The sequence below is a fragment of the Lontra canadensis genome, unplaced genomic scaffold (assembly GCF_010015895.1).
Source record: "Lontra canadensis isolate GAN:19392208 unplaced genomic scaffold, GSC_riverotter_1.0 scaffold63, whole genome shotgun sequence".
NCBI lineage: Eukaryota > Metazoa > Chordata > Mammalia > Carnivora > Mustelidae > Lontra > Lontra canadensis.
Window position 1 is genome coordinate 3,478,345 of NW_022631057.1, and position 22,753 is coordinate 3,501,097.

At 36.6% G+C, this 22,753-nt stretch overlaps 1 protein-coding gene across 12 annotated transcripts in view; it reads right to left on the reverse strand.

Moving 5' to 3' along the window:
- Positions 1–4,703: 4,703 nt before the first annotated feature.
- The window catches only part of CD55 (CD55 molecule (Cromer blood group)), a 29,027-nt gene continuing 10,977 nt past the window's right edge, over positions 4,704–22,753 (reverse strand). Inside the window, exons 7-10 of one of the 12 annotated variants that reach the window (XM_032878142.1) lie at positions 19,124–20,139; positions 15,954–15,981; positions 10,177–10,243; positions 6,697–7,762 (exon numbers count right to left, since the gene is read on the reverse strand). In XM_032878142.1, the coding sequence (XP_032734033.1) occupies positions 7,639–7,762; positions 10,177–10,243; positions 15,954–15,981; positions 19,124–20,139 (1,235 nt within the window). In that variant the 3' untranslated portion in view covers positions 6,697–7,638. The other 11 variants (XM_032878141.1, XM_032878144.1, XM_032878143.1 and 8 more) reach the window with 11 other exon arrangements.

Genomic DNA, 22,753 nt, shown 5'->3' on the forward strand with positions numbered 1-22,753 from the left:
GGTAAATACAACACAATTGGAAAATGAAGTATTGTTTATATTTTCACTGCCTGGAAAATGGAAAACACGTCTGTGTTGTGCATCATCAATGAAGCACGATAGCAACCTTTGAATGTCATTGGAAGCCAGTGTTCACAGGTGGCACAAAGAGTGATCAGCATAATGAATAATGACAGGATTAAAGATGCATATTAGGGAACCGCAGGAAGAAGAAGACCTATATCAAAATAAATAGGTTCTAAACAACTATGGTATTGTGAGTAGGAACAATGTTGCCATCTTTTCCTGCCAAGAGGAACTATAAAGCTACCCAGGAGTAGCACACTGGGCACATTTAGGAATAAAACAATGTAGGGGATCTAGGATCCAAACCAAGAGAGATGGTCCCTGGACACTATGATTAATTTCATGTGCATGGATTAGACAATAAACACATTAAAAAGTACTTTTCCTCTACTATCATTCTAAATTTTCATCAAAAAATGACTATACCTCACATGGAACCAGGAATTTTGTAATCAGTTTTTAAGCCAAATTACATTTTAGGCAGGGGATTCTCAAAAAAAAAAAAAAATTGCTTGGAGGCCCTGCACACAATGTTTCTGTGTGGAGACTGAGCTTAGTCTAACCTCACTCAAGAATTTTAAAGAGAATGACTAATCAGATGAACTAGTTATACTGTTAGGGGCAAACATAGAAGATTTTGGTAAAGAATTATGAAGATAAGAATATTAGAACAAGCCTGACAAAGAATTAGAAAAGACTCCGGGCACCCGGGTGGCTCAGTTGGTTATGTCCAGACTCTTGGTTTAGGTTCAGGTGGTGATTTCCGGGTTATGAGATCAAGCCCCGCGTTGGGATCCATGCTCAGTGGGGATCCTGTTTTCTGGATTCTCTCTCTCCCTTTCCTTTTGACCCTCCCCCTCTCAAATAAATAAATACAAATCTTAAAAAAAAAAAAAAGGAATTAGGAAAGGCTGGAGTGTCAGACTTCACTCCATGTAACCACTGATGCAAAATAAATCCTGACTAGTAAAACTAGGACAGTGTATACAACTGTAGTTTTAATTTTATGTAAATAGAGAAGAAAATCCTCTACAGCTCTGTGGCCATTTGTTGGCCACCTGCATGTATTCCTACTTGTATTATATTTGCTTTTCTCAATAATAAAATCAGCTACTTCTATATTTCTTAATTAGCATGTTCGTTTGGGTCTTGATTTCTCCCTCTCCCAATACTTTTAACTCTTTTCATATCTGGGCACAGATAGAAAACTGTGATATTTCTATGTCATCCAATGATAAACTGAAGGTATCTGGGAACACCTATTTATTTATTTATTTATTTATTTATTTATTTAAAAGATTTTGTTTATTGATTTGACAGACAGAGATCACAAGTAGGCAGAGAGGCAGGCAGAGAGAGAGAGGAGGAAGCAGACCCCCTGCTGAGCAGAGAGCCTGATGCGGGGCTCCATCCCCGGACCCTGGGATCATGACCCAAGCCGAAGGCACAGGCTTTAACCCACTGAGCCACCCAGGCACCCCTGAGAACACCTATTTAGGAAGTGATAAAAAAATTCTTACATTAAAAATATCACATAGTTATGATAAGAATAATAAAATACAAGAATCAGGTCTTGTATATTGAACGTATATGAAATTTCCAAATAAAATATTCTCAAATTTTTAAATGAGAAACTTCAGCTTTCTCACTTATGTAGCTTTTATATAACTTTTTATATAGAATTTTGTTCTTGAAATGCTCTATATAATTCCCGATCATGAATCTTTAATGATCTTTTCAAAAGCTTGATGGCCACTACCAATGAGAAATTTTTCTTGTACAGTTTGAAATGTTTTTTGACCATTCACAATTTATAACACTTGAAATTACAGTTGACTTTGAACAAAAGAGGGGTAAAAGGATGACTTCCTACACAGCAGAAAATCCACATATAACTTCTGACTCCCCCAAAACATAACTACAAAGAGCCTAGTGGTGACCAGAAGCCCTACCAATAACATAGTCAATTAGTAAATATTTTGGATGTTATATGCATTATTTACTGTACTTTTATAATAAAGAAAGCTAGAGAAAAGAAAATGTTAAGAAAAGCATAAGGAGGAGATAATACATTTGTAATACTGTATGGTAAAAAAAAAAATCACATATAAGTGGATTTATGTACTTCCAACCCATGCTGCTCAAGGTCAACTATGTATATTTTTCTTTGACTTAATATTTTAAATTTACAAATATTACATCATTCTAACATGTCCTTTTTTTTCTTTCAACATTTCACTTTTCACACATTGTGCTTAGTAATTCTATTTTTCAATAGTGGTGGCCTAAGACTTGGACTAATCACTAAGAAGTAACCAAGGGAACTGGATTTAAAACATTAGAAATTGTCTTAAACCCATTGATAAGCCAACAAAACAGCATGCAGATTGCCAGAGTTAACTCTGATTGCAAAACTGAACCCAGGAAAGAAAAGGAAAGTATCAATAACAAAATTAAATCTGCCATAGGGTCATTTACTGATATCAGAAAACTTATGTTTATCCTTTTAATTTCATGGGTCCAGGGACTTGTAAAGGACTCTACCCTCAGGCTCAGAGTGAACCAAAAGTAAACCCGGCCTTTTCTGACCCTAACCCCAGAAGATTGTAGGGAAGATTGCCATAGTGTTGAATGAAACAAAAGAAATTAAAAAATGAATAGAAAAATAAAAACTTAACCCTAAGAATTAGTGGCAATCGTCCAGTCATGGTGAGGATTCCCAGCCCAAGTTCTCAAGACCTGGGTGGGTCAGGAAAGTTCATGTTCTATATGTGGTTTAAGGTAGCACCCAGATGATCCTGCACAATAAAATTGGTATATGGTAAACTAAAGTATCTCTGGAAAGAGTAGCTTTACCCTATGCCTTAGGGAATCCCAACAAGTAATTTTGCGCAACAGGGCACACAAGGAAATAAGCCCCAGTGAGTGAGAACCTGCAGAAATAAGGGAAAGAATGAGATGGTGAGTAGGAGGCGAAGAAAGAGATCAGGATTGAGAATTCAGTTTAGTAAATTACTTGGCAGTGGCAACTATCCCGTAGTATGCAGTGGAAGTGAACAGATCAGAAGCCCACTGAGTTTTTGAGGGAACTGTATAGTCAAAGAAATTGAGATCCTGGACTTAGAAAACCATTGGCTAGTCAAGTTTTGGGTGCCCCAAATTTCATGGCAGTAAGTGGGCTGCACAGCTGTATACTCCAAGGAGAACAGAGTCCACTCTGGTCCACTCATGGTCATTCTGAAGTGGCCTTGGAGGAAAATGAACAAAAACGAATCTCCCGAGGGCACATCTGCAATACTAGTGGCAAACGGTGTTGGCTATAATGTGACTTCCTGAGAATATAGGAATCCAGGGGAAAGCAGTACACATGGGATTCCTAAACCATTCCTGATGTTCCATACATAGATATGTTTTGGCCAGCAGAGTTGCAAGTGCTGTGAAAGGTAATTTCATACAATGACTCTCACTCCAGCGTCACTTCACGTATTTCTAGATTCCTCTCCATTTTTGTACTAAGAAGAGCTAAAACTTACTGAGCCCTTCCTTTGTGGTTGGCACTAAACACTTTATTAACTTAATTCTCATAGCAATTCTATGTATTCCCACTTTACAGATAGAAAGGCACTTTATAGATAGATAACTAAGGTACATAGACAAGGAATTTTTCTAAAGTCACGCAGTTGTTAAATGGCAGGGGTCTGATTTGGCTCAGGTAGTCTGTCTCCAAAATCTATGCTCTTAACAACTTAGCTATACCACTTCTCAGGATGGAGTCAATTACCTCTCACCTCCTCAAAGGCTTTGGAGATACTTCCTTCTTTCTCCTACATCATATCCATCAGCATACATGATATAATTTTCCCCATATTTTAAAATAAAATCTCCCTTGAGCATACAGTATGTTCCAGCAAACATTTCTCTGCCCGAACTTTCTGGTAAAACTTTTCAGAAATGTTGTCCATATTCATCTGCATTGGCTCTCTTCAATCTCTCTCATCCCAGTCTCTGTTTTAGCCCCTCCACCTAACCTTTTCATTACAACCACCCCACTGAAAGAGCTTTGGTCAAGGCCACCAATGACCTCCATATTGTAAAACCTAATGTTGAATGTAAGTCTTCATCCTGTTTTTTTCACTTGGGTTCATTGAAACATGTTCTCTTACTGATGACTCCCAAATATAGATCTCAAGCCCAGATTCAGAGCTTCCGATTTGTATTTTTGACACATTTACAACATCTTCACTTTGATGTCTAAAAGCCATCTCGAACTTACCATGTGTAAAAACAAACTATTGATCTTTCTGTTACAAAAGTCTTCCCCAAGGGAAGTAAGGTTAGGAAAGAGAGACCGTTTCCTTTCTGTTGCTTAAGCTAAAACCCTTGGTGTCATCCTCAATTACTCTTCCCTTTTTAACTGCACACCTAATCCCTTAATAAATCCTGTTAGTCCCAACTTCAAAATATAACATTATACATCCCATCACTCACCTCTGAGTCCTTACCTCCCCCACCCTAGAAACTGTCAGGAAACTGATCAGAGACTTTGAGCAACAGAGGTCTTCTTTGTTGTTCATAGGAATCTCCTCTCTTCCTGATTCTGCTTCTACCTACCTCACCACAGCTTAATTAGTCCATGTGGAGAGTACAGGATTTCAGAGAAGAATGGCAAGAAAGAGAGTTGTCTTTAACTGGTTCTGCTTCCACAGGTCATGATGTTCCCATGTAGCAAGGAAGACCAAAATTTGGCTACCTGCTTGGAATCGAGAGAGAGAAAACTATAGGGAAAAAACATTTTAGTAAATTGCCCTGCTAAAGTGAAAGAATAGTTACTCTTTTTAAAGAATATATGGGGAACTTGAGAGGGACAGAAGTAGATGCAATGGGAATTAAGGAAAAGAATACCACCATTTCTCAACATGGAGGCACATGGAGTATGAAAATGAAACAGCCACCACTGGGGTAGTTTGCAAAGGAAGCTTTGACTTTACAGAAGAGGCTGTTTTTAATTTAGGCAAAGGGGTGGAGGGAACGTTCAAGTTGTTTGAATAGAAAACAAGGCATTTCCACTCCACTTTGGCATTAACCAAATTAAAAAAAAAAAAAGCTAGGGTGTGGTAAGACAAAAACTATTAATGTCCAAGTGTTCCATGAAATCTGATCGTGATAGTAGGTTAAATATAATAAAAGGCAAATTTTTGTGGTAAGCAAGTATAATTTCCTGCAACAAACCAGCATCAGTCTCAAAAGTAAAGGCGACACAATCTTTGCAATCAAAGCCTAATCTCAAAGGAGAGCTTATCTTGGGAAAAAATAAAATGATTCAAGTTCATGACAACAGGACACAAAGTAGTTATAAATCCTAAAAGAAAATGCCATTACCCACAATATGCCTACTGTTTATACCATTTTCTTCAAAATAACTGTTAAATATTTTTTTTAGCTTTACCTTTATCTAAATAATAAGATACACAGGCTAACTCAATGTATTGTATTGTTCAAGTTCAATATTTCCCAATGTCTAAAATTCCTGCTATTATAAACCTGTGTTCATTGATTCTAACTTTAATCAAGGCAGAATATATATTTGGAACTTAATGATTTTTACTTCTACAATAAATACAAGTCTTCTCCCTGAGACCTTCCTACTTTGAACCCGCTGCATTGTTTGCAGGCTCTATTCCTGCTTGGAAAATCTCGTATTTCTTCTACCATAATTCACATCCTATCTTGAATGCCCCCCTGCCCACCACTCACCCATGTAGCGAAGATAGCTCAGGCACTCTCTGTATTCTGTACAGGTGATTACTACAACGCTTGTAATTCTACACTTTCTCTCAGTAAGTGTTAGTTTTGGTTTCTCTGTGATAGAATATAAGCAAATTGAAGGCAGCCACTGTATCGTAGTGACTTTGACAAGCTCACACCTAGCACATGGTGACCTGCTCATAGTAGGCTCTCAGATATTTTTCTAAATGACTGAATTGGTGTTATCCTTGCTACCACCCTAGGAAGCACCAGACTGTCACAGCGTAGGCAGAGGAGGCTTTCTCATTTAACTAATTAATTAGTTGTTGCATATGTGGCTATACACAGAACTTTCAGGAGAGTTAAAAGAGTTTCCGAACATTAGAAACTATTCTTGTTAGGAAATTCTTGTTAATCTGATTAGTTGTGACAATTGTAGCTAGGTTGGAAATACGTCCTTATTATTAGAAATACATATTGAATTATTTATAGCAAAATACTATGATGTATATGGAATTTAAAATACTTCAACAGCAAAACAGATGAAGCAACATAAGAAAATAGTTATTGTTAAGTTTAGTTATCTGTGTATTCTAGTCTATTCCAACACTGGTAAGATGATAAGAATGTATAATAATCTAGAAATTAATATGATTGCCCTTAGGTAAATCAGTAATAAGGGACACAACTCTACTATGAGACTATGACATGCTTGACAAAGTACAATATGGTATAATTTCAAAGTAAATGAAAATGTTTCACCCCAGGAGAAGCAAAGGACAGCATTCTAAAATACTTACGGGAGGCAGGAGAAAAATCTATAATTTAGAAATAAATTATTTATATCCAAGAAAATAAATTTCAAATACTACATGAGACAAAAAATGTGATCAATTATTTATTTCTATTTAGGGAAAATAAATTTTTCTTTACATATCTTCTTGAACTTGTCTTGCTATACATGTAAAACCAATGCATTCACTGACATAAATAAATATAAATAAATTAATCTCAGTATTAGAAAAGAATAAGATTTACAATTTGGCTATGAACATCTCACTTCAGAAATATAGACTCTTTTCTTATGTTAATATAATATTGCTGGATACTTTTAGAGATATTAAGTTAATGGAGACACCTTTCACCCTTTCATAGGGTTTCTTCTCCAAGAGGAAAAAAAAAATTGTCCTTAAACAAAATTATAGCCAATCCATCTTACTTACAAGTGAGAGGCTAAGTCCTGACTGGATACCTATATTTGTGGGACAAAGAAAGAGTTATTCCTTCATTCTGTATTCCTCCTTTGCCACCAACGAACCCAAGAAAATCAACATTCTCACATCATAAGCATGTTTTCCCTTTAAAATATTTCCTAACACATTCAGACTCATTTTAATGGAATGAGAAAAGAAGAAAATGCCTTACAATCAAGAGTTATTTTATAATACAGTTCATCTCTCTTCAGCAGGTTTGCTCAGAAGAGGCTAGGTTTTTTGTTTCTTTCCAATATCCAATTACTGTTTTTAGTTTTTAATTTTCTTTGTAAACAAAAATAACACTACATATCTAGTGAAAAAAAAATGACGCATTTCCTTTTCTTCATGCTCACGTTCTAAGTACAAACAAACCTCTACGGTTTCCTAAACTTTGAGGAAAGTAATCACTCTAAATCTTGCAAGTTCTTCTATTTTCAAGAGGTTTGGGAGTGTCCCAGGACAGATTCGCTTCTCCTTGCTTCGTTGGTTTTCCTATGCATCTTAAGGACAATGATAACATGCGAAACGAAGAGCACTATTACATTTATTTTGTCCACTCCTCCAGAAAGGTCTAAGAAACTAGAAATATTCTGCATACTGGTGTGCATTTTCTTCTTAATTCTTCTTCGGCTAAATTAGCTAGCCAATGGTTACTAGCATCATAAACAAGACTGTCAGTATTATACCTGTGTGTCCTGAAAGTTAAAAAAGAGAGTTAACATCAAAATAATTTTATTGACTGATGATACACATTAATCTTTTGGGTTCGATGTGATAGACAATGAAAATTAATCCATAATAGGGCATGCAAAACACATGCAAAGTTAGTAAGTTATCCAACCTCAGCCAGTTTAGTTATAGGAAATATAGCTATAGCAAATAGGTCACATGAGTTTTTTAGTTTCTTGAAATTAAGTAGCCAAGTTAGAATTGCTTAAAGTACTTCCAGATTAAGAGTCAATGAAAACCCCTGACACATGCATTAGAGAAAAGTTTCACCAAAAGACACTTCGAGGAAGACACGTAGAACATTTTGTAGATTCGTTTACATTAAGTTACTGTTGTGTCATAATTTTGTATAACATAAAGGAGATAAAAGATCTATAAGCATGACTTACAAAAGATACCATAAAACAAAACTTAATTCCTACACACTGGAAACTCTTAAAACCCACCAAGCAAAAAGGAGAAACAGTACAAGTCAATCATTTCATGATGCAAACACTCATAAAGAAGGCATTCCTATTTGTAAGCCCTAAAGTATCCACTTCTCGGTTTCCCCCCCAAATATTTGTGGCATCACTAGTATCCAATCATTTCAGTAAACTGAGTGCGAAATACAAGATGAGATGGTGAGTGGAGAATGGATGACATCTTGCTAATGACAGATCTAAAATGTTAGTCGCTCAACGAAGAAAAACCAGTCTGACAAGATAATAGAGGTCTGAGCCCCTATTATCCTTGAACAGTCATGGGTAAAACATGCCCTGGCTGTACTGATGGACATTTTGCAAGACAGAGAAGTATGACTTCATAAAACCATATACCTTTTATGATTTACCAGGTCTTAACTTCTGAGGCATCACCAGTCACACTTAAATTATGAAACATAACTTTGCATGGTTTGTTGTTTCTCATGAGTGTGTAAGAGCTGAACAGTAGAGAAGGAAAACACTAGTTGAATTATATAATTTCCATTTCAGCTGAAAAGCAGTATCAGCATTTCCTTACAATCACATCCCTTTTAATTAAACTTATGGGAACCCTCCATTTCTAAAAGACATAAGGAAATCCTTGTTTTTTTCCACAGTAGTTTTGCTCAAGCATCTGTACCAACTTAACCCACTTTATAGGACTTCAAATTCTGTTCATTTTTGGTGGACTCTAAATTACATTCTTAAAAAGTCCCTGAAAAATCTGGGGTTATAGTTTACTACATCTGCTATTAAGCTTCTAGAACACTCGATTGGCAGTAAACAAGTATCGACTTAAAAGCCCACAAAGCCCAGGACCCAGTGCTCACATTATTTTAGTAAAAGACTTAACGATTTAGTGATTTAATGAACATTTACACATTTTAGCTTATAATAGGCTTCAATGATATTGTTAATTTAAGGAGAAATAAGAGTTACAGAGGGTAAAAAGTAGATAGCTCACATCACCCCCAAAATTAAAACAGGCCATTTAGTGATAGCATTAGAGTTGCTTTTAATTAATGGGGAAAAAAATAGGCATTAGGACAGTTTAGAAATAATTCTAGTTTATATAAACTCCATGGTAAATTTTCTGAACAGTAAAATCTATAAAACAGAGGAGGGTCAATTTAAATGATCCTCTGTCTACAGCATAGGTCAGAGCCCACTATGACATTATACTTAACACATGCACATTCAATGCAGATCAGATGTTTCAAGTAATACTGATTTCTTTTCTATGTGCTGTTGTTCAACCATCTGAGGGCTTACCATGTGCCATGTTCTACCTTCTTTACAGGGGGCAACTCATTTGATCTTACTATAATCCTGTGAGGCAGGTGTTAATATGTCCCCCCAATTTACAAGTAAGAAAAGAACCACAGTTGCCCATTGTCACATGGTGAGTAAACTTCAACCCCTGGGAGGATTCAAATCAAGCAGTCAGGCTCCTGGACCCACCCTCTGAACCAAGGGGCTGATTTTAGCTGTTTTGGCATGTTTTCATAAATATAACTCAGAAAAAGGCCTGATCACAGGCAACCTCCCGAATCTGATAGAGACTGATTTTTCCCTAGGTTTTTGCTTCTGTGTAACACACAGATACCATCAGCAATTATACTGAGTAGGGAAAAAAGGTGAGTTGGCTAATAGATTGCGAAGTGAGAATGGGGCTTTCAAATCACTTTCCTTTGAAATGTTAATGTCCTTGAGTCTCCTGAAAAATTAAAGAAAAAGACACAACGTCTGTTCACCCAAGGCTGTAATGACCGAGAAAAGAAATAAAAAGAGAGCATGTTAAAAAAAAAATACAATTAATCAAAGAGGTTACCTTCTGATACAGTGTCAAGTTTTACTGGAAAAGAAGCTAAGAACAGGTTTGTTTTTTTTTTTAAATCATCAGAATTTCTGCTCACCCTGATTTTCCACAGTGCCAGAAAATTTTGACTAGAATTACGGTACCAATTACAGTACCAGCAAGTCCTTGAGGAGGAAAAAATGTGGTAACACAGTTAATAGAAACACGAGCAAGTACATACATAATGCAGTCTCACAATGACAAACACACCAGTTATGAACCAAGTTAAAGAAAAACAGGAGACACAAGTTACATTTTGTATGTGGCTTTCTTCTGTCACAAGTTTGACAGCAAAAATTGCATGCTACTTATCCTTTCATTCAAAGAAAAAGGAAATAAAATATTTAAAATATCACCATGCTCAAATAGGATGTGTTTAACCTACTGGAGAGAGTTCCAAAGTGTTTCATCCCCACCATGCTCAATTGTAAATGCTTTGATCATTGGTCGGTCAAATATGATGACTGTGTTACGTAATTTTAGCACTAGACGGTGTCTTGGAGTTCACTCACATTGTGTAGATGAGTAAACTGAGTCTCAGAGAGATAAGGGCTATATATGTGGTTAATGGGAAGGCCATTTACTTTGTTCCTAGTAAAGGTAAGAGCTGTAGGCATTTCCTCATCACAGGAAAGGTAGTATCACCTGTGCATGGAGGCTAAAACCTATTTATGTCACTTACAGAATATGCTATTCAGTGTTTAGCCTGTTGTAGATACAACTTCATTTAGGAAAGCTAATACTTCCTTTTGAGTTTAAATGCACTATTTTGAGTTTCATGACAGAAAAATAATTGGTCAAATAAGTTGGTCAACAGTAATTTTTATAGATTGATTTTTACATACAATCTTTCTTCTCCAAACCACCTGTGAGCCCTAATACCATTCTTGGTCTCCCTTTTCCTCCCTACTCCACCCTGCAATGTCCTTGAGCTCTATTCTTTTGATCTGTATTGCAAAGGCAATTAGAGAGGACACTAGGAAAGCAACTGAAACTAATGTGACCAAATCACAAATTGGTTCCAAATCAGCAAAACGCTCAAGTCACACAATTTCACTGTCGTATGGATACGTGATTCAACAAAACACCTATTTCTACCACAGGTAAGTTTTTACAGTATTTTACCCAATCAATTTCTTTAATGGATCCCCTAGCACCATACAGTTATTTTGGAATAATTCATTCATAAAATAAATCATGGTTCCTCAAAAATTTGGGGTTTCTTTTCCCTTTGGCACTTCCATTAACTCCACCATTTTCAATGGTTGTAAATCCCATCCCCAGTTGAATGATAAATGAAGATAGAAAATTTTAAAGTGATCCAGAATATACAGATGGTAGAACCAAAATCGTATTCTTAGAACACCGACAAGCACATACATGTAATTCTAGAAGAATGTGTGCAGAGACTGATGTTTTCACAGGAAACTAGATCAAAATACAGAAATATGAAAAACTGGATTCTACATAAATGGTTCCTCAGTAAACTAATAGGAGTATTACTTCCCAAATTATAAATAAAGAAGACTTTAAAGTATAGAGGCAATAGTTATGATCTCAAAATTCTCTTGGTACCTATGGAAAATGAACCCAAGTGTATATTAGTGCCAATTTAAGACTTATAACTCAGAATAAATGACACAATGAAATTATGACTATGATATCAATGTTCTTAATTGTTAACTAATGAGCTTTTAGGTAGGAAAATTATGTAATTTTAGAAAATGGATTTCTCTAAATAAAAGGATTATTTTAACAATATTTCTCATTATATTTACAGTATTTAAGACACTGTAAAGCAGTTTGTCATCTTGTATCTCATTACTCCAATAACTAGCACAGTACCTGGCAAATAGTAGGATGTGTTTAGAAAATATTTATTAAATTGCGTCAAATGATCTTCTTTTTGCAGATGAAAAAACTGAGATCAAAAAAGGATACATAGAATAGTTTATCAACAGACAAAAACTGATTTCTAATCCCAGGTTCTGGTCAGAATTTTAATTCATAGTATGCTCAAGAAAAATACCTGAGGTTATTTGAATATGATTTATATTAGTTTGGTATTACATTAATATATACAGTATCATCTCCATTCCTGAAGAAACTGAGTCAGAATTCCACATATAAGATCTGGTATTAATTTAAGGATTCTATTTTTGAAGAAATGTGGGTTTGTCCAATCACTTCAAAAGGTCTCGCTTACATACTTAATAAAGTGGAAATGCTGTTCATATACAAAATTAAAAACACTGTTAATAGGTTGTTCTTCCTTACAATACTATTTAACATAACAGAATAAAGGAACTGAGGTCTATGCACTGGTGAAGTCACACCGGAAAGAGACTTTTATAGAAGGAAAGAGAATGTGCTTCAGTAAACCTTACATTTTCAGATTTACAATTCAGAATTCAACACCACTTCCTTGGCAACATCCATAGGACCCTTGAAGGGTTTTGTTATTATCATTGGATTTTCTTTGCCTCTGTATTTTATGCTTCGCTTGCCAGCCTAAGCAGATCAATGAAAAACGAGATGATTATGTTGTCTGATTTCTTAACTTTGAATAACTTGTAGATAATTGAAGTCACTTTACAGTGGGATTTAAGTTCATCCTACAGAGAGACAGGTAGTAAGACACGGTGATGACCTGGTATCACAGCATCTGATGCATTTCAAATTACGACTGATGATTCCAGATTCTTGAAAGTACGCCTCCACTTGGGCTGGTCTGCACCATATGCCAGATGCACGTGGATGGATGTATAAAGCCAAAGTTAATCAGCATGTGATATTTGAAGGATACAGAAAGAACATTTTAGATATGTCACTGAGTAGTCCCTAATTTTTTTCTTAAATATTCCTTCAACTGACCTATTAATCCCCATAAGAGATTTATGAATATCATGACATAGGATTTCAGCAATGGTGGGGGGGTAAAGAATCAGGACTACATCAATTGTCAGATTAAAGTTGTGCAGATTTCTGCATAGGACAAGAATCTTTCTATCCTTTCAAGTACCTGGTGCTGGAGAAACGAGTCATCTACCTCTGTTGAAGCACCTAACAGATGTGTGACCTTGGGCAAGGTACAAATCGTGCAAAAATCATTCTTTCAGATAAAAAAATGGGATATAAAGGGGCGCCTGGGTGGCTCCGTCAGTTAAGCCTCAGCCTTTTACTCAGGTCATAATCCCAGGGTCCTCGGATAGAGTCCATAGTCAGGCTCTCTGCTCAGTGGGGAGCCTGCTTCTCCCTCTGCTGGCTGCTCCCCCCACCTTGTGTGTGCTCTCGCTGACAAATAAATAAAATCTTTAAAAAAAATTGAAAAATTGAAAAAAACTAAAAATGGGACACAGATATAGATATTATATATATGTGTGTGGGTATATATACATATATATATATATACCCACACCCCCTCACACACACACTAAACTATAAGATGTTTTGAGAAGTAAAATAAAAATATAAAAATTTCAGTAGAGTACTTGCCACTCAGCAAAAATGCAACTCTTACCTTAATAAAGGACAATTCTTACTCTTTGGTGTGGCCAGAGGGAATGATAAAACTATCAGAAACCCATTCTAGGAAAATACCAGTGACAGCACTGCACGACTGCTTTAAGCTAATTATTCAATGGTTAGCATTGTGCTGGAGTTTTCGTATCTATTATCTCATTAAGCTTCAAAGACTTTAAATAAGGATCATAAATGAGAAAACTGGGACTCAGAAAGATTAAGTTCAATCACTTGTGTTGAATAATTACTACGTTAAGAAAGAAAAGAGAACCAACAGGATTCAAACCAAAGATCTGACTGACTCCAGAACACAAGCTTGTCTTCTTGACAATGTTGGCATAAAAAAACAAAAACAGAAAACAAAAGCAAAAATAAAATAGAACTACATAGAGCATGTATTCTCAATGGGGGTGTTATTATCCTAAAAGGGTGAAAAAAAACCTTACTTTTTAATGTATAAAGTATAGATATACAGAATATAAATAGATTTACAGCCTATCTGTGGTAGTAAAATTTCACGGGGGTGGGGGGTGATTAGGGAAAATAAAAGTCTAAAAATTTCCCTGAGCGGGAGAGGGCAATAATGAAAAAAAGATTTTTGAGAAGCATGGATATGGAGCCAGCAGAAGAATAGCTTTAGACCTCAAAATAAAGTCTTCATTTACATGGCAAATAAGGAAGTTCTGAGATTAGTCAGTCTCTCTTGCTTAGCAGAATTAAATGGGAAAATATTCAAATACTTCCAAAGTTCTAGTATCATCTATATCACTCACTAACATTGCAGTGTAATCCAGAAAAACAATTTCCTCGTCAGTAGAGTTTGCTTATCTTTAAAATAAGAAAAGTGGCAGGAATAAAAGGCACAGTGTAAGGAACTTAGTCAATGACATAATAGCTTTGTATAGTGACAGATGGCAGCTACTCTTGGGGTGGGCACATTGCTTATCCAATCACTGTGTTGTACACCTGAAACTAATGTAACATTGTGTATCAACCACAACCAAATTTTTAAAAAATTGATAAAATAAAAACAAAATGAGAAAAGTGACCCAATGTACAGAATTGAAGAAATAAGGATAATTTTTAGGTTTATACTGTGCAAGTGAAGGTTCCCAAAGAAAAAAACTGCCATATGTCTGATTTAAGAGGGAATGAGCTCCTCTTTATTTCTGAGCAGAAGTTGCAGTAACAACTAACCCTAAGGAAAAGTTTCTGGGGAATCACATAGTGCATACTCCAAGAATTCCAGAGAAAATAAGCACCTTGAACCTTCATTAGATGCCACTGAGAAGAGGAGAAAAAGCCCATCCTCTAAACTCATCTCTGTTAACATTAAATGATGAAATCATGAAGTTTTCATTTAGAATACATTTATTTCTATTGAAAATATCAAACAAACAAAGTGAATCCAACTGTTCAAATCTTTCAAGATAACTAAGGAGAGGTTAATTCAAAATATAAAAGAACTATAAAAGAACTATAAATAATAATAATAATTAAAAAACACCTTTTCAGCTTCAGTCCCTTGTTTCACTCATGCATGCATAGATAGGAGACCTCAGCTTATAAGGACATAATTTTAAAATATTCACTATTTAATGTGCATATTTTCTACTGGGCATTCCTTTTTAACATGCCAACTTAGCTGTATTGTTTCTTAAACATTTCTTTTGCCATCTTCTTTAGGAGTTATTAATCTTCTTGGTAAAATGTATAACATCAAATAATATATTTATGAACAACAAAAAAGGACTGGAACAAAGAAGAAGCTGCAACACGGATATGTCCTTAAGTCTATAGCAACAGAATAATTTTAAAGCTATCTTTGCTTTAAATCACTGACAGGGAAGGGAAAAGGAACAGGATGTAATCAAAGGTAGCATTCTGGTTTATCTGGAACAGAAGTCTAGAAACAACCAACGAGTAGCTTGTGAGTACTTGTAAAATACTTGAGGCTTAAAAACTGTATTGACAATAGCTTCCTTATTGTTGTTTTTGGCCCCTAGAATGATAATGTATTGAGACAATAGGCATTCAGGGATACTTGACTGACTGGCCAAATGATGTGAAGTTGCCCTAAAATTACCTTGGAACAAGAACACGGTTGCGAAGACTTAGGAACGTACCGGCTACCTAACGGGGTCCACCAAACACGTCGATAAAATGCATTTACCCGTCTTCTCCCTGACCTTAAACATTCCATCTTAATAGTATTCCTAAGGCAGTAAAAAGACAATATTCTCCTCCAGGAATAAGGACTGTACATCCCACAGTGATGACAATTTTTTTTAACTGCCGAAGAACCAAACTTACCAACTGCAATGATGGCAGCATCTGAAGAAAAAAAAAAATGAATTACAAAAATAAAGAAAAATACATAAAGCCACAGCAGTTTAACATATATATCCACAGAATGGACTAGAAAGTTCAAAAGTAACTCAGATTTTCATAACTAAAAGAAATAATTATAAATAGATTTAAGGAAACAGTTATACAATAACTTAATCAAGCAACATACACCCTAATAGATATAATGCCTGTATCTATTCCACAGTGAACCCCATAAACATGAAACACGATAAAGATTTAGTGAATACTGCAACAAACACCATATTCAGTTATATGACTTGATGGCAAGAAATAAGTTTGAAAGGTTGCATAGTAAATAACTGAGATCTAATCTTATGACCAAGAAACTATTTACCCCAAAGATACAGATGTAGTGAACAGAAGGGCCATCTGTATCCCAATGTTCGTAGCAGCAATGGCCACAGTCACCAAACTGTGGAAAGGCCCAAGATGCCCTTCAACAGACGAATGGATAAAGAAGATGTGGTCCATATATACGATGGAGTATTACGCCTCCATCAGAAAGGATGAATACCCAACTTTTGTAGCAACATGGACGGGACTAGGGGAGATTATGCTGAGTGAAATAAGTCAAGCAGAGAGAGTCAGTTATCATATGGTTTCACTTACTTGTGGAGCATAAGGAATAACATGGAGGACATTAGGAGAAGGAAAGGAAAAGTGAATTGGGGGAAATCAGAGGGGAAGATGAAGCATGAGAGACTGTGGACTCTGAGAAACAAACTGAGGGTTTTGGAAGGGAGGGGAGTGGGGGGTTGGGTGAGCCTGGTGGTGTGTATAGGAGGGCACATACTGCATAGAGCCCTGTGCATAAACAATGAATTTTGGAATAATGAAAACAATTAAATTAAATTAAAAAAAAAAACTGAAGTCTCTCTCAGCAGACTTCTCAATTACTCAAATTACTATAGCACCTTAACTTTTACACCTTTCAAGGACTGTGAAAGTGGCACAGCAAAAATTACTTTCCAATAAATATATTTATAATAATACGCTGCTCTCCTAAGTGGCAAACAGATGTACTCAAAGTACCACTGAGAACAGGTGACATTATGTGTCAGAAGAAAGCACAGGATCTGGAGTCAGCAAATAGGTGTGTTTAACTCCCAATGTTCTCCCTATTAACTGTGCACTATATGAATCACACAAATTAATCTCTAAGCTTCTAATTCGTCACCTATGAAATGAAGCTAAAAAGGCATATGTTGCTGCTGCAAGGACGCATGTCCAGAGAGGGGAAGGGCACAGTACATACAACTATGGTGCAGACCCTGCAAGTGGCAGTGACTACTTTCTTTTTCAATGTGAGCAAAAAATGGTCTATGATATTTGAAGAATAAATTAATTGCATAAAAGAGAGAAATCTGACCCAAATAGTAGTTGTATTTTCATCACAATTATTGACTCAGGTTTAGTTATCTTTTTTTTTCAGGTTTGTTTAAGTTTGTTAAATTGTCTTGAATTTTTTTTTTCCAGAAGGAACTATTTCAACAAAGTTGGTGCTCTAACAAATTTATACAAGGTGAGACGTTTTTCTCGTTGCCGTCTTCTATGAAAAATCAGGTGTATTCAACCTAAAACTTTTAGGCCCAGAGAGGTCATGAAAATTGAAGAAGTCAGTAACCTCTTACCAGTTTAAAAGTAATGAACTAGGAGAGAAATGGAAGTGGCCCAGCATACAATATCTGTAATGTTTAAATTCTTTAAAAAAGCCAGGTAAGGGCAAAAAAGGCTTTAAGATAACAACTGTGAAATATATGAAATCATTATGAAAATATGGTCACAATGTGTTGAACTATTTAAAAAAAATACCCACGATTATTTGATGCCATCAAAGAATGACCAAAAGTGGGCAGGAATGGGTAAAGATTTTGTGTATATGCATGTATTTGGCTTTTTAACTTGAGGGAATCATGAAATACACAAAGGAAATATCAACAAGGGTATCTGTAATGTTTCAAGCTCTTAAAAAAAACTGTCTGGGTGATGATGCCAAAACATATTCCATCAAAGCAGTTACGAAATATGGACAAAATATGGAAAAGCAATCATAACAATGATTTGAAGGCACTGGTGGGCAAACTAAGACACTTAGAAATGGGTCAAGGGCAGAAGAGGGAGAATGATATGGAATGAGGTTTGCATATTTGCAATGAGGGGAGCAACGAGGCCATGCGGTGCACTGGCTAAGTAAGAGGGGTTAAGTCAGATGAAGTTCAGGATCATCGACAGAGCATCTGGAAAGTGAGGGGGCAAACGTGAGGGGCTGCTAATATTTTATTTCTTAAAGTTGCTAGTGGTTCCACAAATACTTGCTTTAGAAAAGTTATTGAGCCATACTGGGTGTTTCATGCAGTGTGTGTGTGTGTGTGTGTGTGTGCGTGTGTGTGTATTTCAATCAAAAAGTTCAAACAATTTTAAAAAATTATCTACTGGTTCACAGTCCTGTTGAGATTTTCCAAGAAACTGGAAAAAAAATAGGTATCTCTAATAGAGAATAAGAGTGTCTATAAAAATTCTGGCTATGCATTAGGTAAGTTAATAGACAAGGGGACATCCTTGGTAGCCCGAAGCAGAACTAGCTAGTAAGAAGGGTTTCCTTCATTCACTCAACACCTATTTTTGAAGTCTACAATGTATTTTACTCCACTTTGATAAAAAGTGTCATTTAAAGACCCTTGTGTAAATATAGACTATTTCAAAGAATTCTGTCTTTTAGTTACTTAGAAGACACTGTAAGATGCTTTACCAAATTGGCAGCTCTACAGAATCTGGAGAAATCTTTCAGCATGCTTAAGAGATGGGTCTCTATCAATAAACCAGAACCAGAAAATGGCCATAAGGATGGTACATATTTGGTTCTCTGAAGGGTCTGGAAGATTTCAAGGACTCCCTAAAGCTCATATAAAAAAAAATTTCTTTGCCAAGCTTAATTTAGCATTGTTTTCTTGGAGCCCCAATCTTTTTCTATATTATTGCAAAATGTTTCATCCTAGAACACTCCCCATCTGCCTCTGAAGATAGTCAAGAGCATTAGTATGAAAAACTCTTCCCACCATGGCTCCTTAGATCCCTACTCAGGAAAACCTGAGCAGTGCCAACTAACCTGAAGAGAGGGTCCCTCTTCCGCGAGGTGCGCTGGTTGTCCTGGGAGTAGCTGAACTCTGTTTTGCTGTAATACGAGCAGAGGTCAATCTTTTTGTTGTATGGAGACCCTTAGTCACTGGGGCATGTATAGCAGTGGACTTTCGTGTTGCTGGAAGACTGTGTGTAAATGAAGCTTTTGCTGTGGAGGATCTATGGGTTGCTGGCATGGCCTGTGTAGCAGACGCGTTTGCCACGATGGGATTCTGGGCTGCTGGCGGGGTCTCTGTAGATAGAGCATTTGATATGGGGGATTTTTTGGCTGTGGCTGAATCTTTTGCTGTGGTGGGTTTCTGAGGAGTTGAGGGGGTCTTTGTAGCTGAAACATGTACTGTGTTGGGATTCTGAGGAGTTGGTAGGGCTTCTGCTGCTGAAGAATTTATTGTGTCAGGTTTCTGAGGAGTTGATGGGGCCTTTGTAGCTGAAACATGTACTGTATTGGGTTTCTGAGGAGTTGATGGGGCCTTTGTAGCTGAAACATGTACTGTGTTGGGTTTCTGAGGAATTGGTAGGGCTTCTGCAGCTGAAGAATTTATTGTGTTGGGTTTCTGAGGAGTTGAGGGGGTCTTTGTAGCTGAAGAATTTATTGTGTTGGGTTTCTGAGAAGTTGGTGGGGTCTTTGTAGCTGAAACATGTACTGTGCTGGGTTTCTGAGGAGTTGGTAGGGCTTCTGTAGCTGAAGAACTTATTGTGTCAGGTTTCTGAGTTGATGGGACTTCTGTAGCTGGAACATTTACTGTGTTGGATTTCTGAAGAGTTGATGGGGACTTTGTAGTTGGAGCATTTATGGTGGTCGGTTTCTGAGGAGCTGATGGGACTTTGGTACCTGAAACATCCGCTGTAGTGGGTTTCTGAGTTGATGTAGCTTCGGTACCTGGAACATTCCCTGTGGTGGGTTTCTGAGGAGCTGATGTGGGCTTTGTAGCTGATGCATTTACTGTGGTGGGTGTCTCTGCTCCTAGTATGACTGCAGAAATCTGAGAACCTTATAAGGAAGAAAAATGTTAAAAAATATTAGCTAAATAATGCCTTCGAGTTAAGACAAAACAAATTGCTTCCTCTATGAATCCTCTCTTTCTCCCCCGCAAAGACCTAAATATGAATACGACTTTTAGGAAACCAAGTCTAATTCTGATTTTCCCAAGGAACTGAAACACTGCATTGCCTTTGCTTTGATATAAATTGACCTTTAGTCAACTGGAAATGGGTTTATAACATAGTAGTACTGAGGTTCTTAAACTGTTTTCTGTGTAAATAAAAGAAACCAAAGTCAGAGTTGGTAGTGATCTCATTCTGTAACACACCCCAAATTAAGATACTTTCTCTCAAAAAATGTTTTCCTTTCTCATGCCAAGACCAAAGAACCAGAAAGAACCACTGGACAGACAGAGGTAGTCACAACATAGTTCCTTTTCCCAATGCTTTCAGGACATGTTAGTGATCCTGGGAAACTTGTTCTGTTTTAGTCCTTTTTTAAAGTCATACATTCAATCCGAAAAAAATAACTATTTTTCTCTTATGCTGGTTACCAACATTACACATATTAGATTGGTCTCCCTTTGGATTGCAGATCAGGTCACAATTATCTGAAGTGAAACCTTGATTAAATCCTATTCTGAGGGGTGCCTGGGTGGGCTCTGCCATCGGCTCGGGTCATGATCCCAAGGTTCTGGGATGGAGCCCCGCATGGGGCTCTCTGCTCACCAGGGAGCCTACTCCCCCCCCCCCGCCCCCGCCTGCCTCTCTGCCTACTTGTGATCTCTGTCAAATAAATGAGTAAAATCTTAAAAAAAAAAAAAACTACTAAAAAAAAAAGAATGCTAAAAAAAATAAAAAATAAAAAAAATAAATCCTATTCTGAGAATTGCAACTCTAACAATTTAATACAATTTTAAGTCTTCCTTCAGTGCCTGTCGGACTTTGGGCTGCTTCCACACCCCCTCTTGCCAGCTTCCCACACACTGGAGACCGCTGTCCATTTCCTTAATCCCACTAAGCTGCCATTTCTTCAACTGAACAACAATAAAAACAAAGCAGATTTGAAAAAAAAAAAAAACAAAAACAAACAAAAAAACCACAAAGATTTGAGAACATTATTCTAAGGAATGAGAGAAATAATTCAGGTAAATTATTTCACACAGTGCCTATCCCTGAAGGAACACACTAGCATTCCAGTGTGCGAGTGCCTGCACCACCAGCACACACATCCTGCCCTGCGCCCTCAGACACCATGTGTATTTCCGCTTCCTTGTATCTACCTCAGAGGCGGGGGATGGGACAACTCACAGAAAATACCCAGCCAGTACCACAGGACTGAGGCACCCAGAAAATAGTAGATGGTATTTTAGGGTAAGATTTTATATGGCCCTTTCCTCTCAGGTACTCATATATAAAACTTACTCTTTGTTGTACCAGGCTAGTTCTGGTTTTTGATCCAGAAGACCTATGTGCTAATATAGTGTAAGTTTCCTGGAAATTGCTTTTCTCCTTACCTTTTTGTTATTTTGTGTCTTGTTGACTCACATCTGCCATCAGCATGCTCCAAATTATTTCAGCCTTCTGAACTGCACTGTGATAGAGAGCCCAGCCTATGGGCAATGTTCCAGCACACTTGAAAAAAAACTTTCTCCATCTGTCCTCATAGGGCTCAATGCCCTTAATATGTCATTTTTTTTTTTAAGTTTAACTGTTGCTTCTATATTCTTACTGATTTTTGGTTGCTTATTCTAACACCTCTTGAAATAGGTATGTAGAATTCTCAAACTATAATCATGGATTTATCCATTTTTCTTTCTGCCTGTTTTCTGTGGATTGAAGCTTTTTTCCCACAGTGCTCATAGATCACAAATTGTGATAGATTCATGCTGAATGGACCCCCTTTATCATTACGAACCACTGTATCTTAAAGTATTCTTTGATATTAATGGAACTACACCTGCTTTTTCCTTTTTTGGTAATTGTTTGCAAAGTATATTTTTCCATCCTTTCTTTGGACCATTCAGTGTTCTTCTCATAAAGTTTTGTCTCTTGTAAACAGCAAATAGGTTTTTTTTTTTTAAGTTATTTTTTTTTAAAAATTTATTTATTTATTTATCTAAGAGCGAGAGAGAGAGAGATCACAAGTAGGCAGAGAGGCAGGCTCCCTGCTGAGCAGAAAGCCCGATGAGGGGCTCAATCCCAGGACCCTGATCATGACCTGAGCTAAAGGCAGAGGCTTAACACACTGAGCCACTCAGGCGCCCCAGGTTTTCTTTTTTTAATTCAGTCTGACAATCTGACTTAAATTACACTCTGGGTAATTACTGATAGAGTTGGGTTTATAGCAAATATCTCACTATAAGTTTGCTCTTCCACCCATCTATTTCATGTTTCTCTTCCTCTCATTTCCTTTTGGATAAAGTGCTCATTTATCATTCCTTTGTTAGGTTATGATTCATAGTTTCTTTCACTATTATTTTCATGGTGACCCTAGAGATTACAGTATATATTAGACTATAAACCAATTATGCAAATTAACATTTTACAACTTTTAGGTATTGCCAGAACCTTGTAACTTAAATTCAATTTACCTTTTATTGCCTTTGGCTCTATTGTTATTA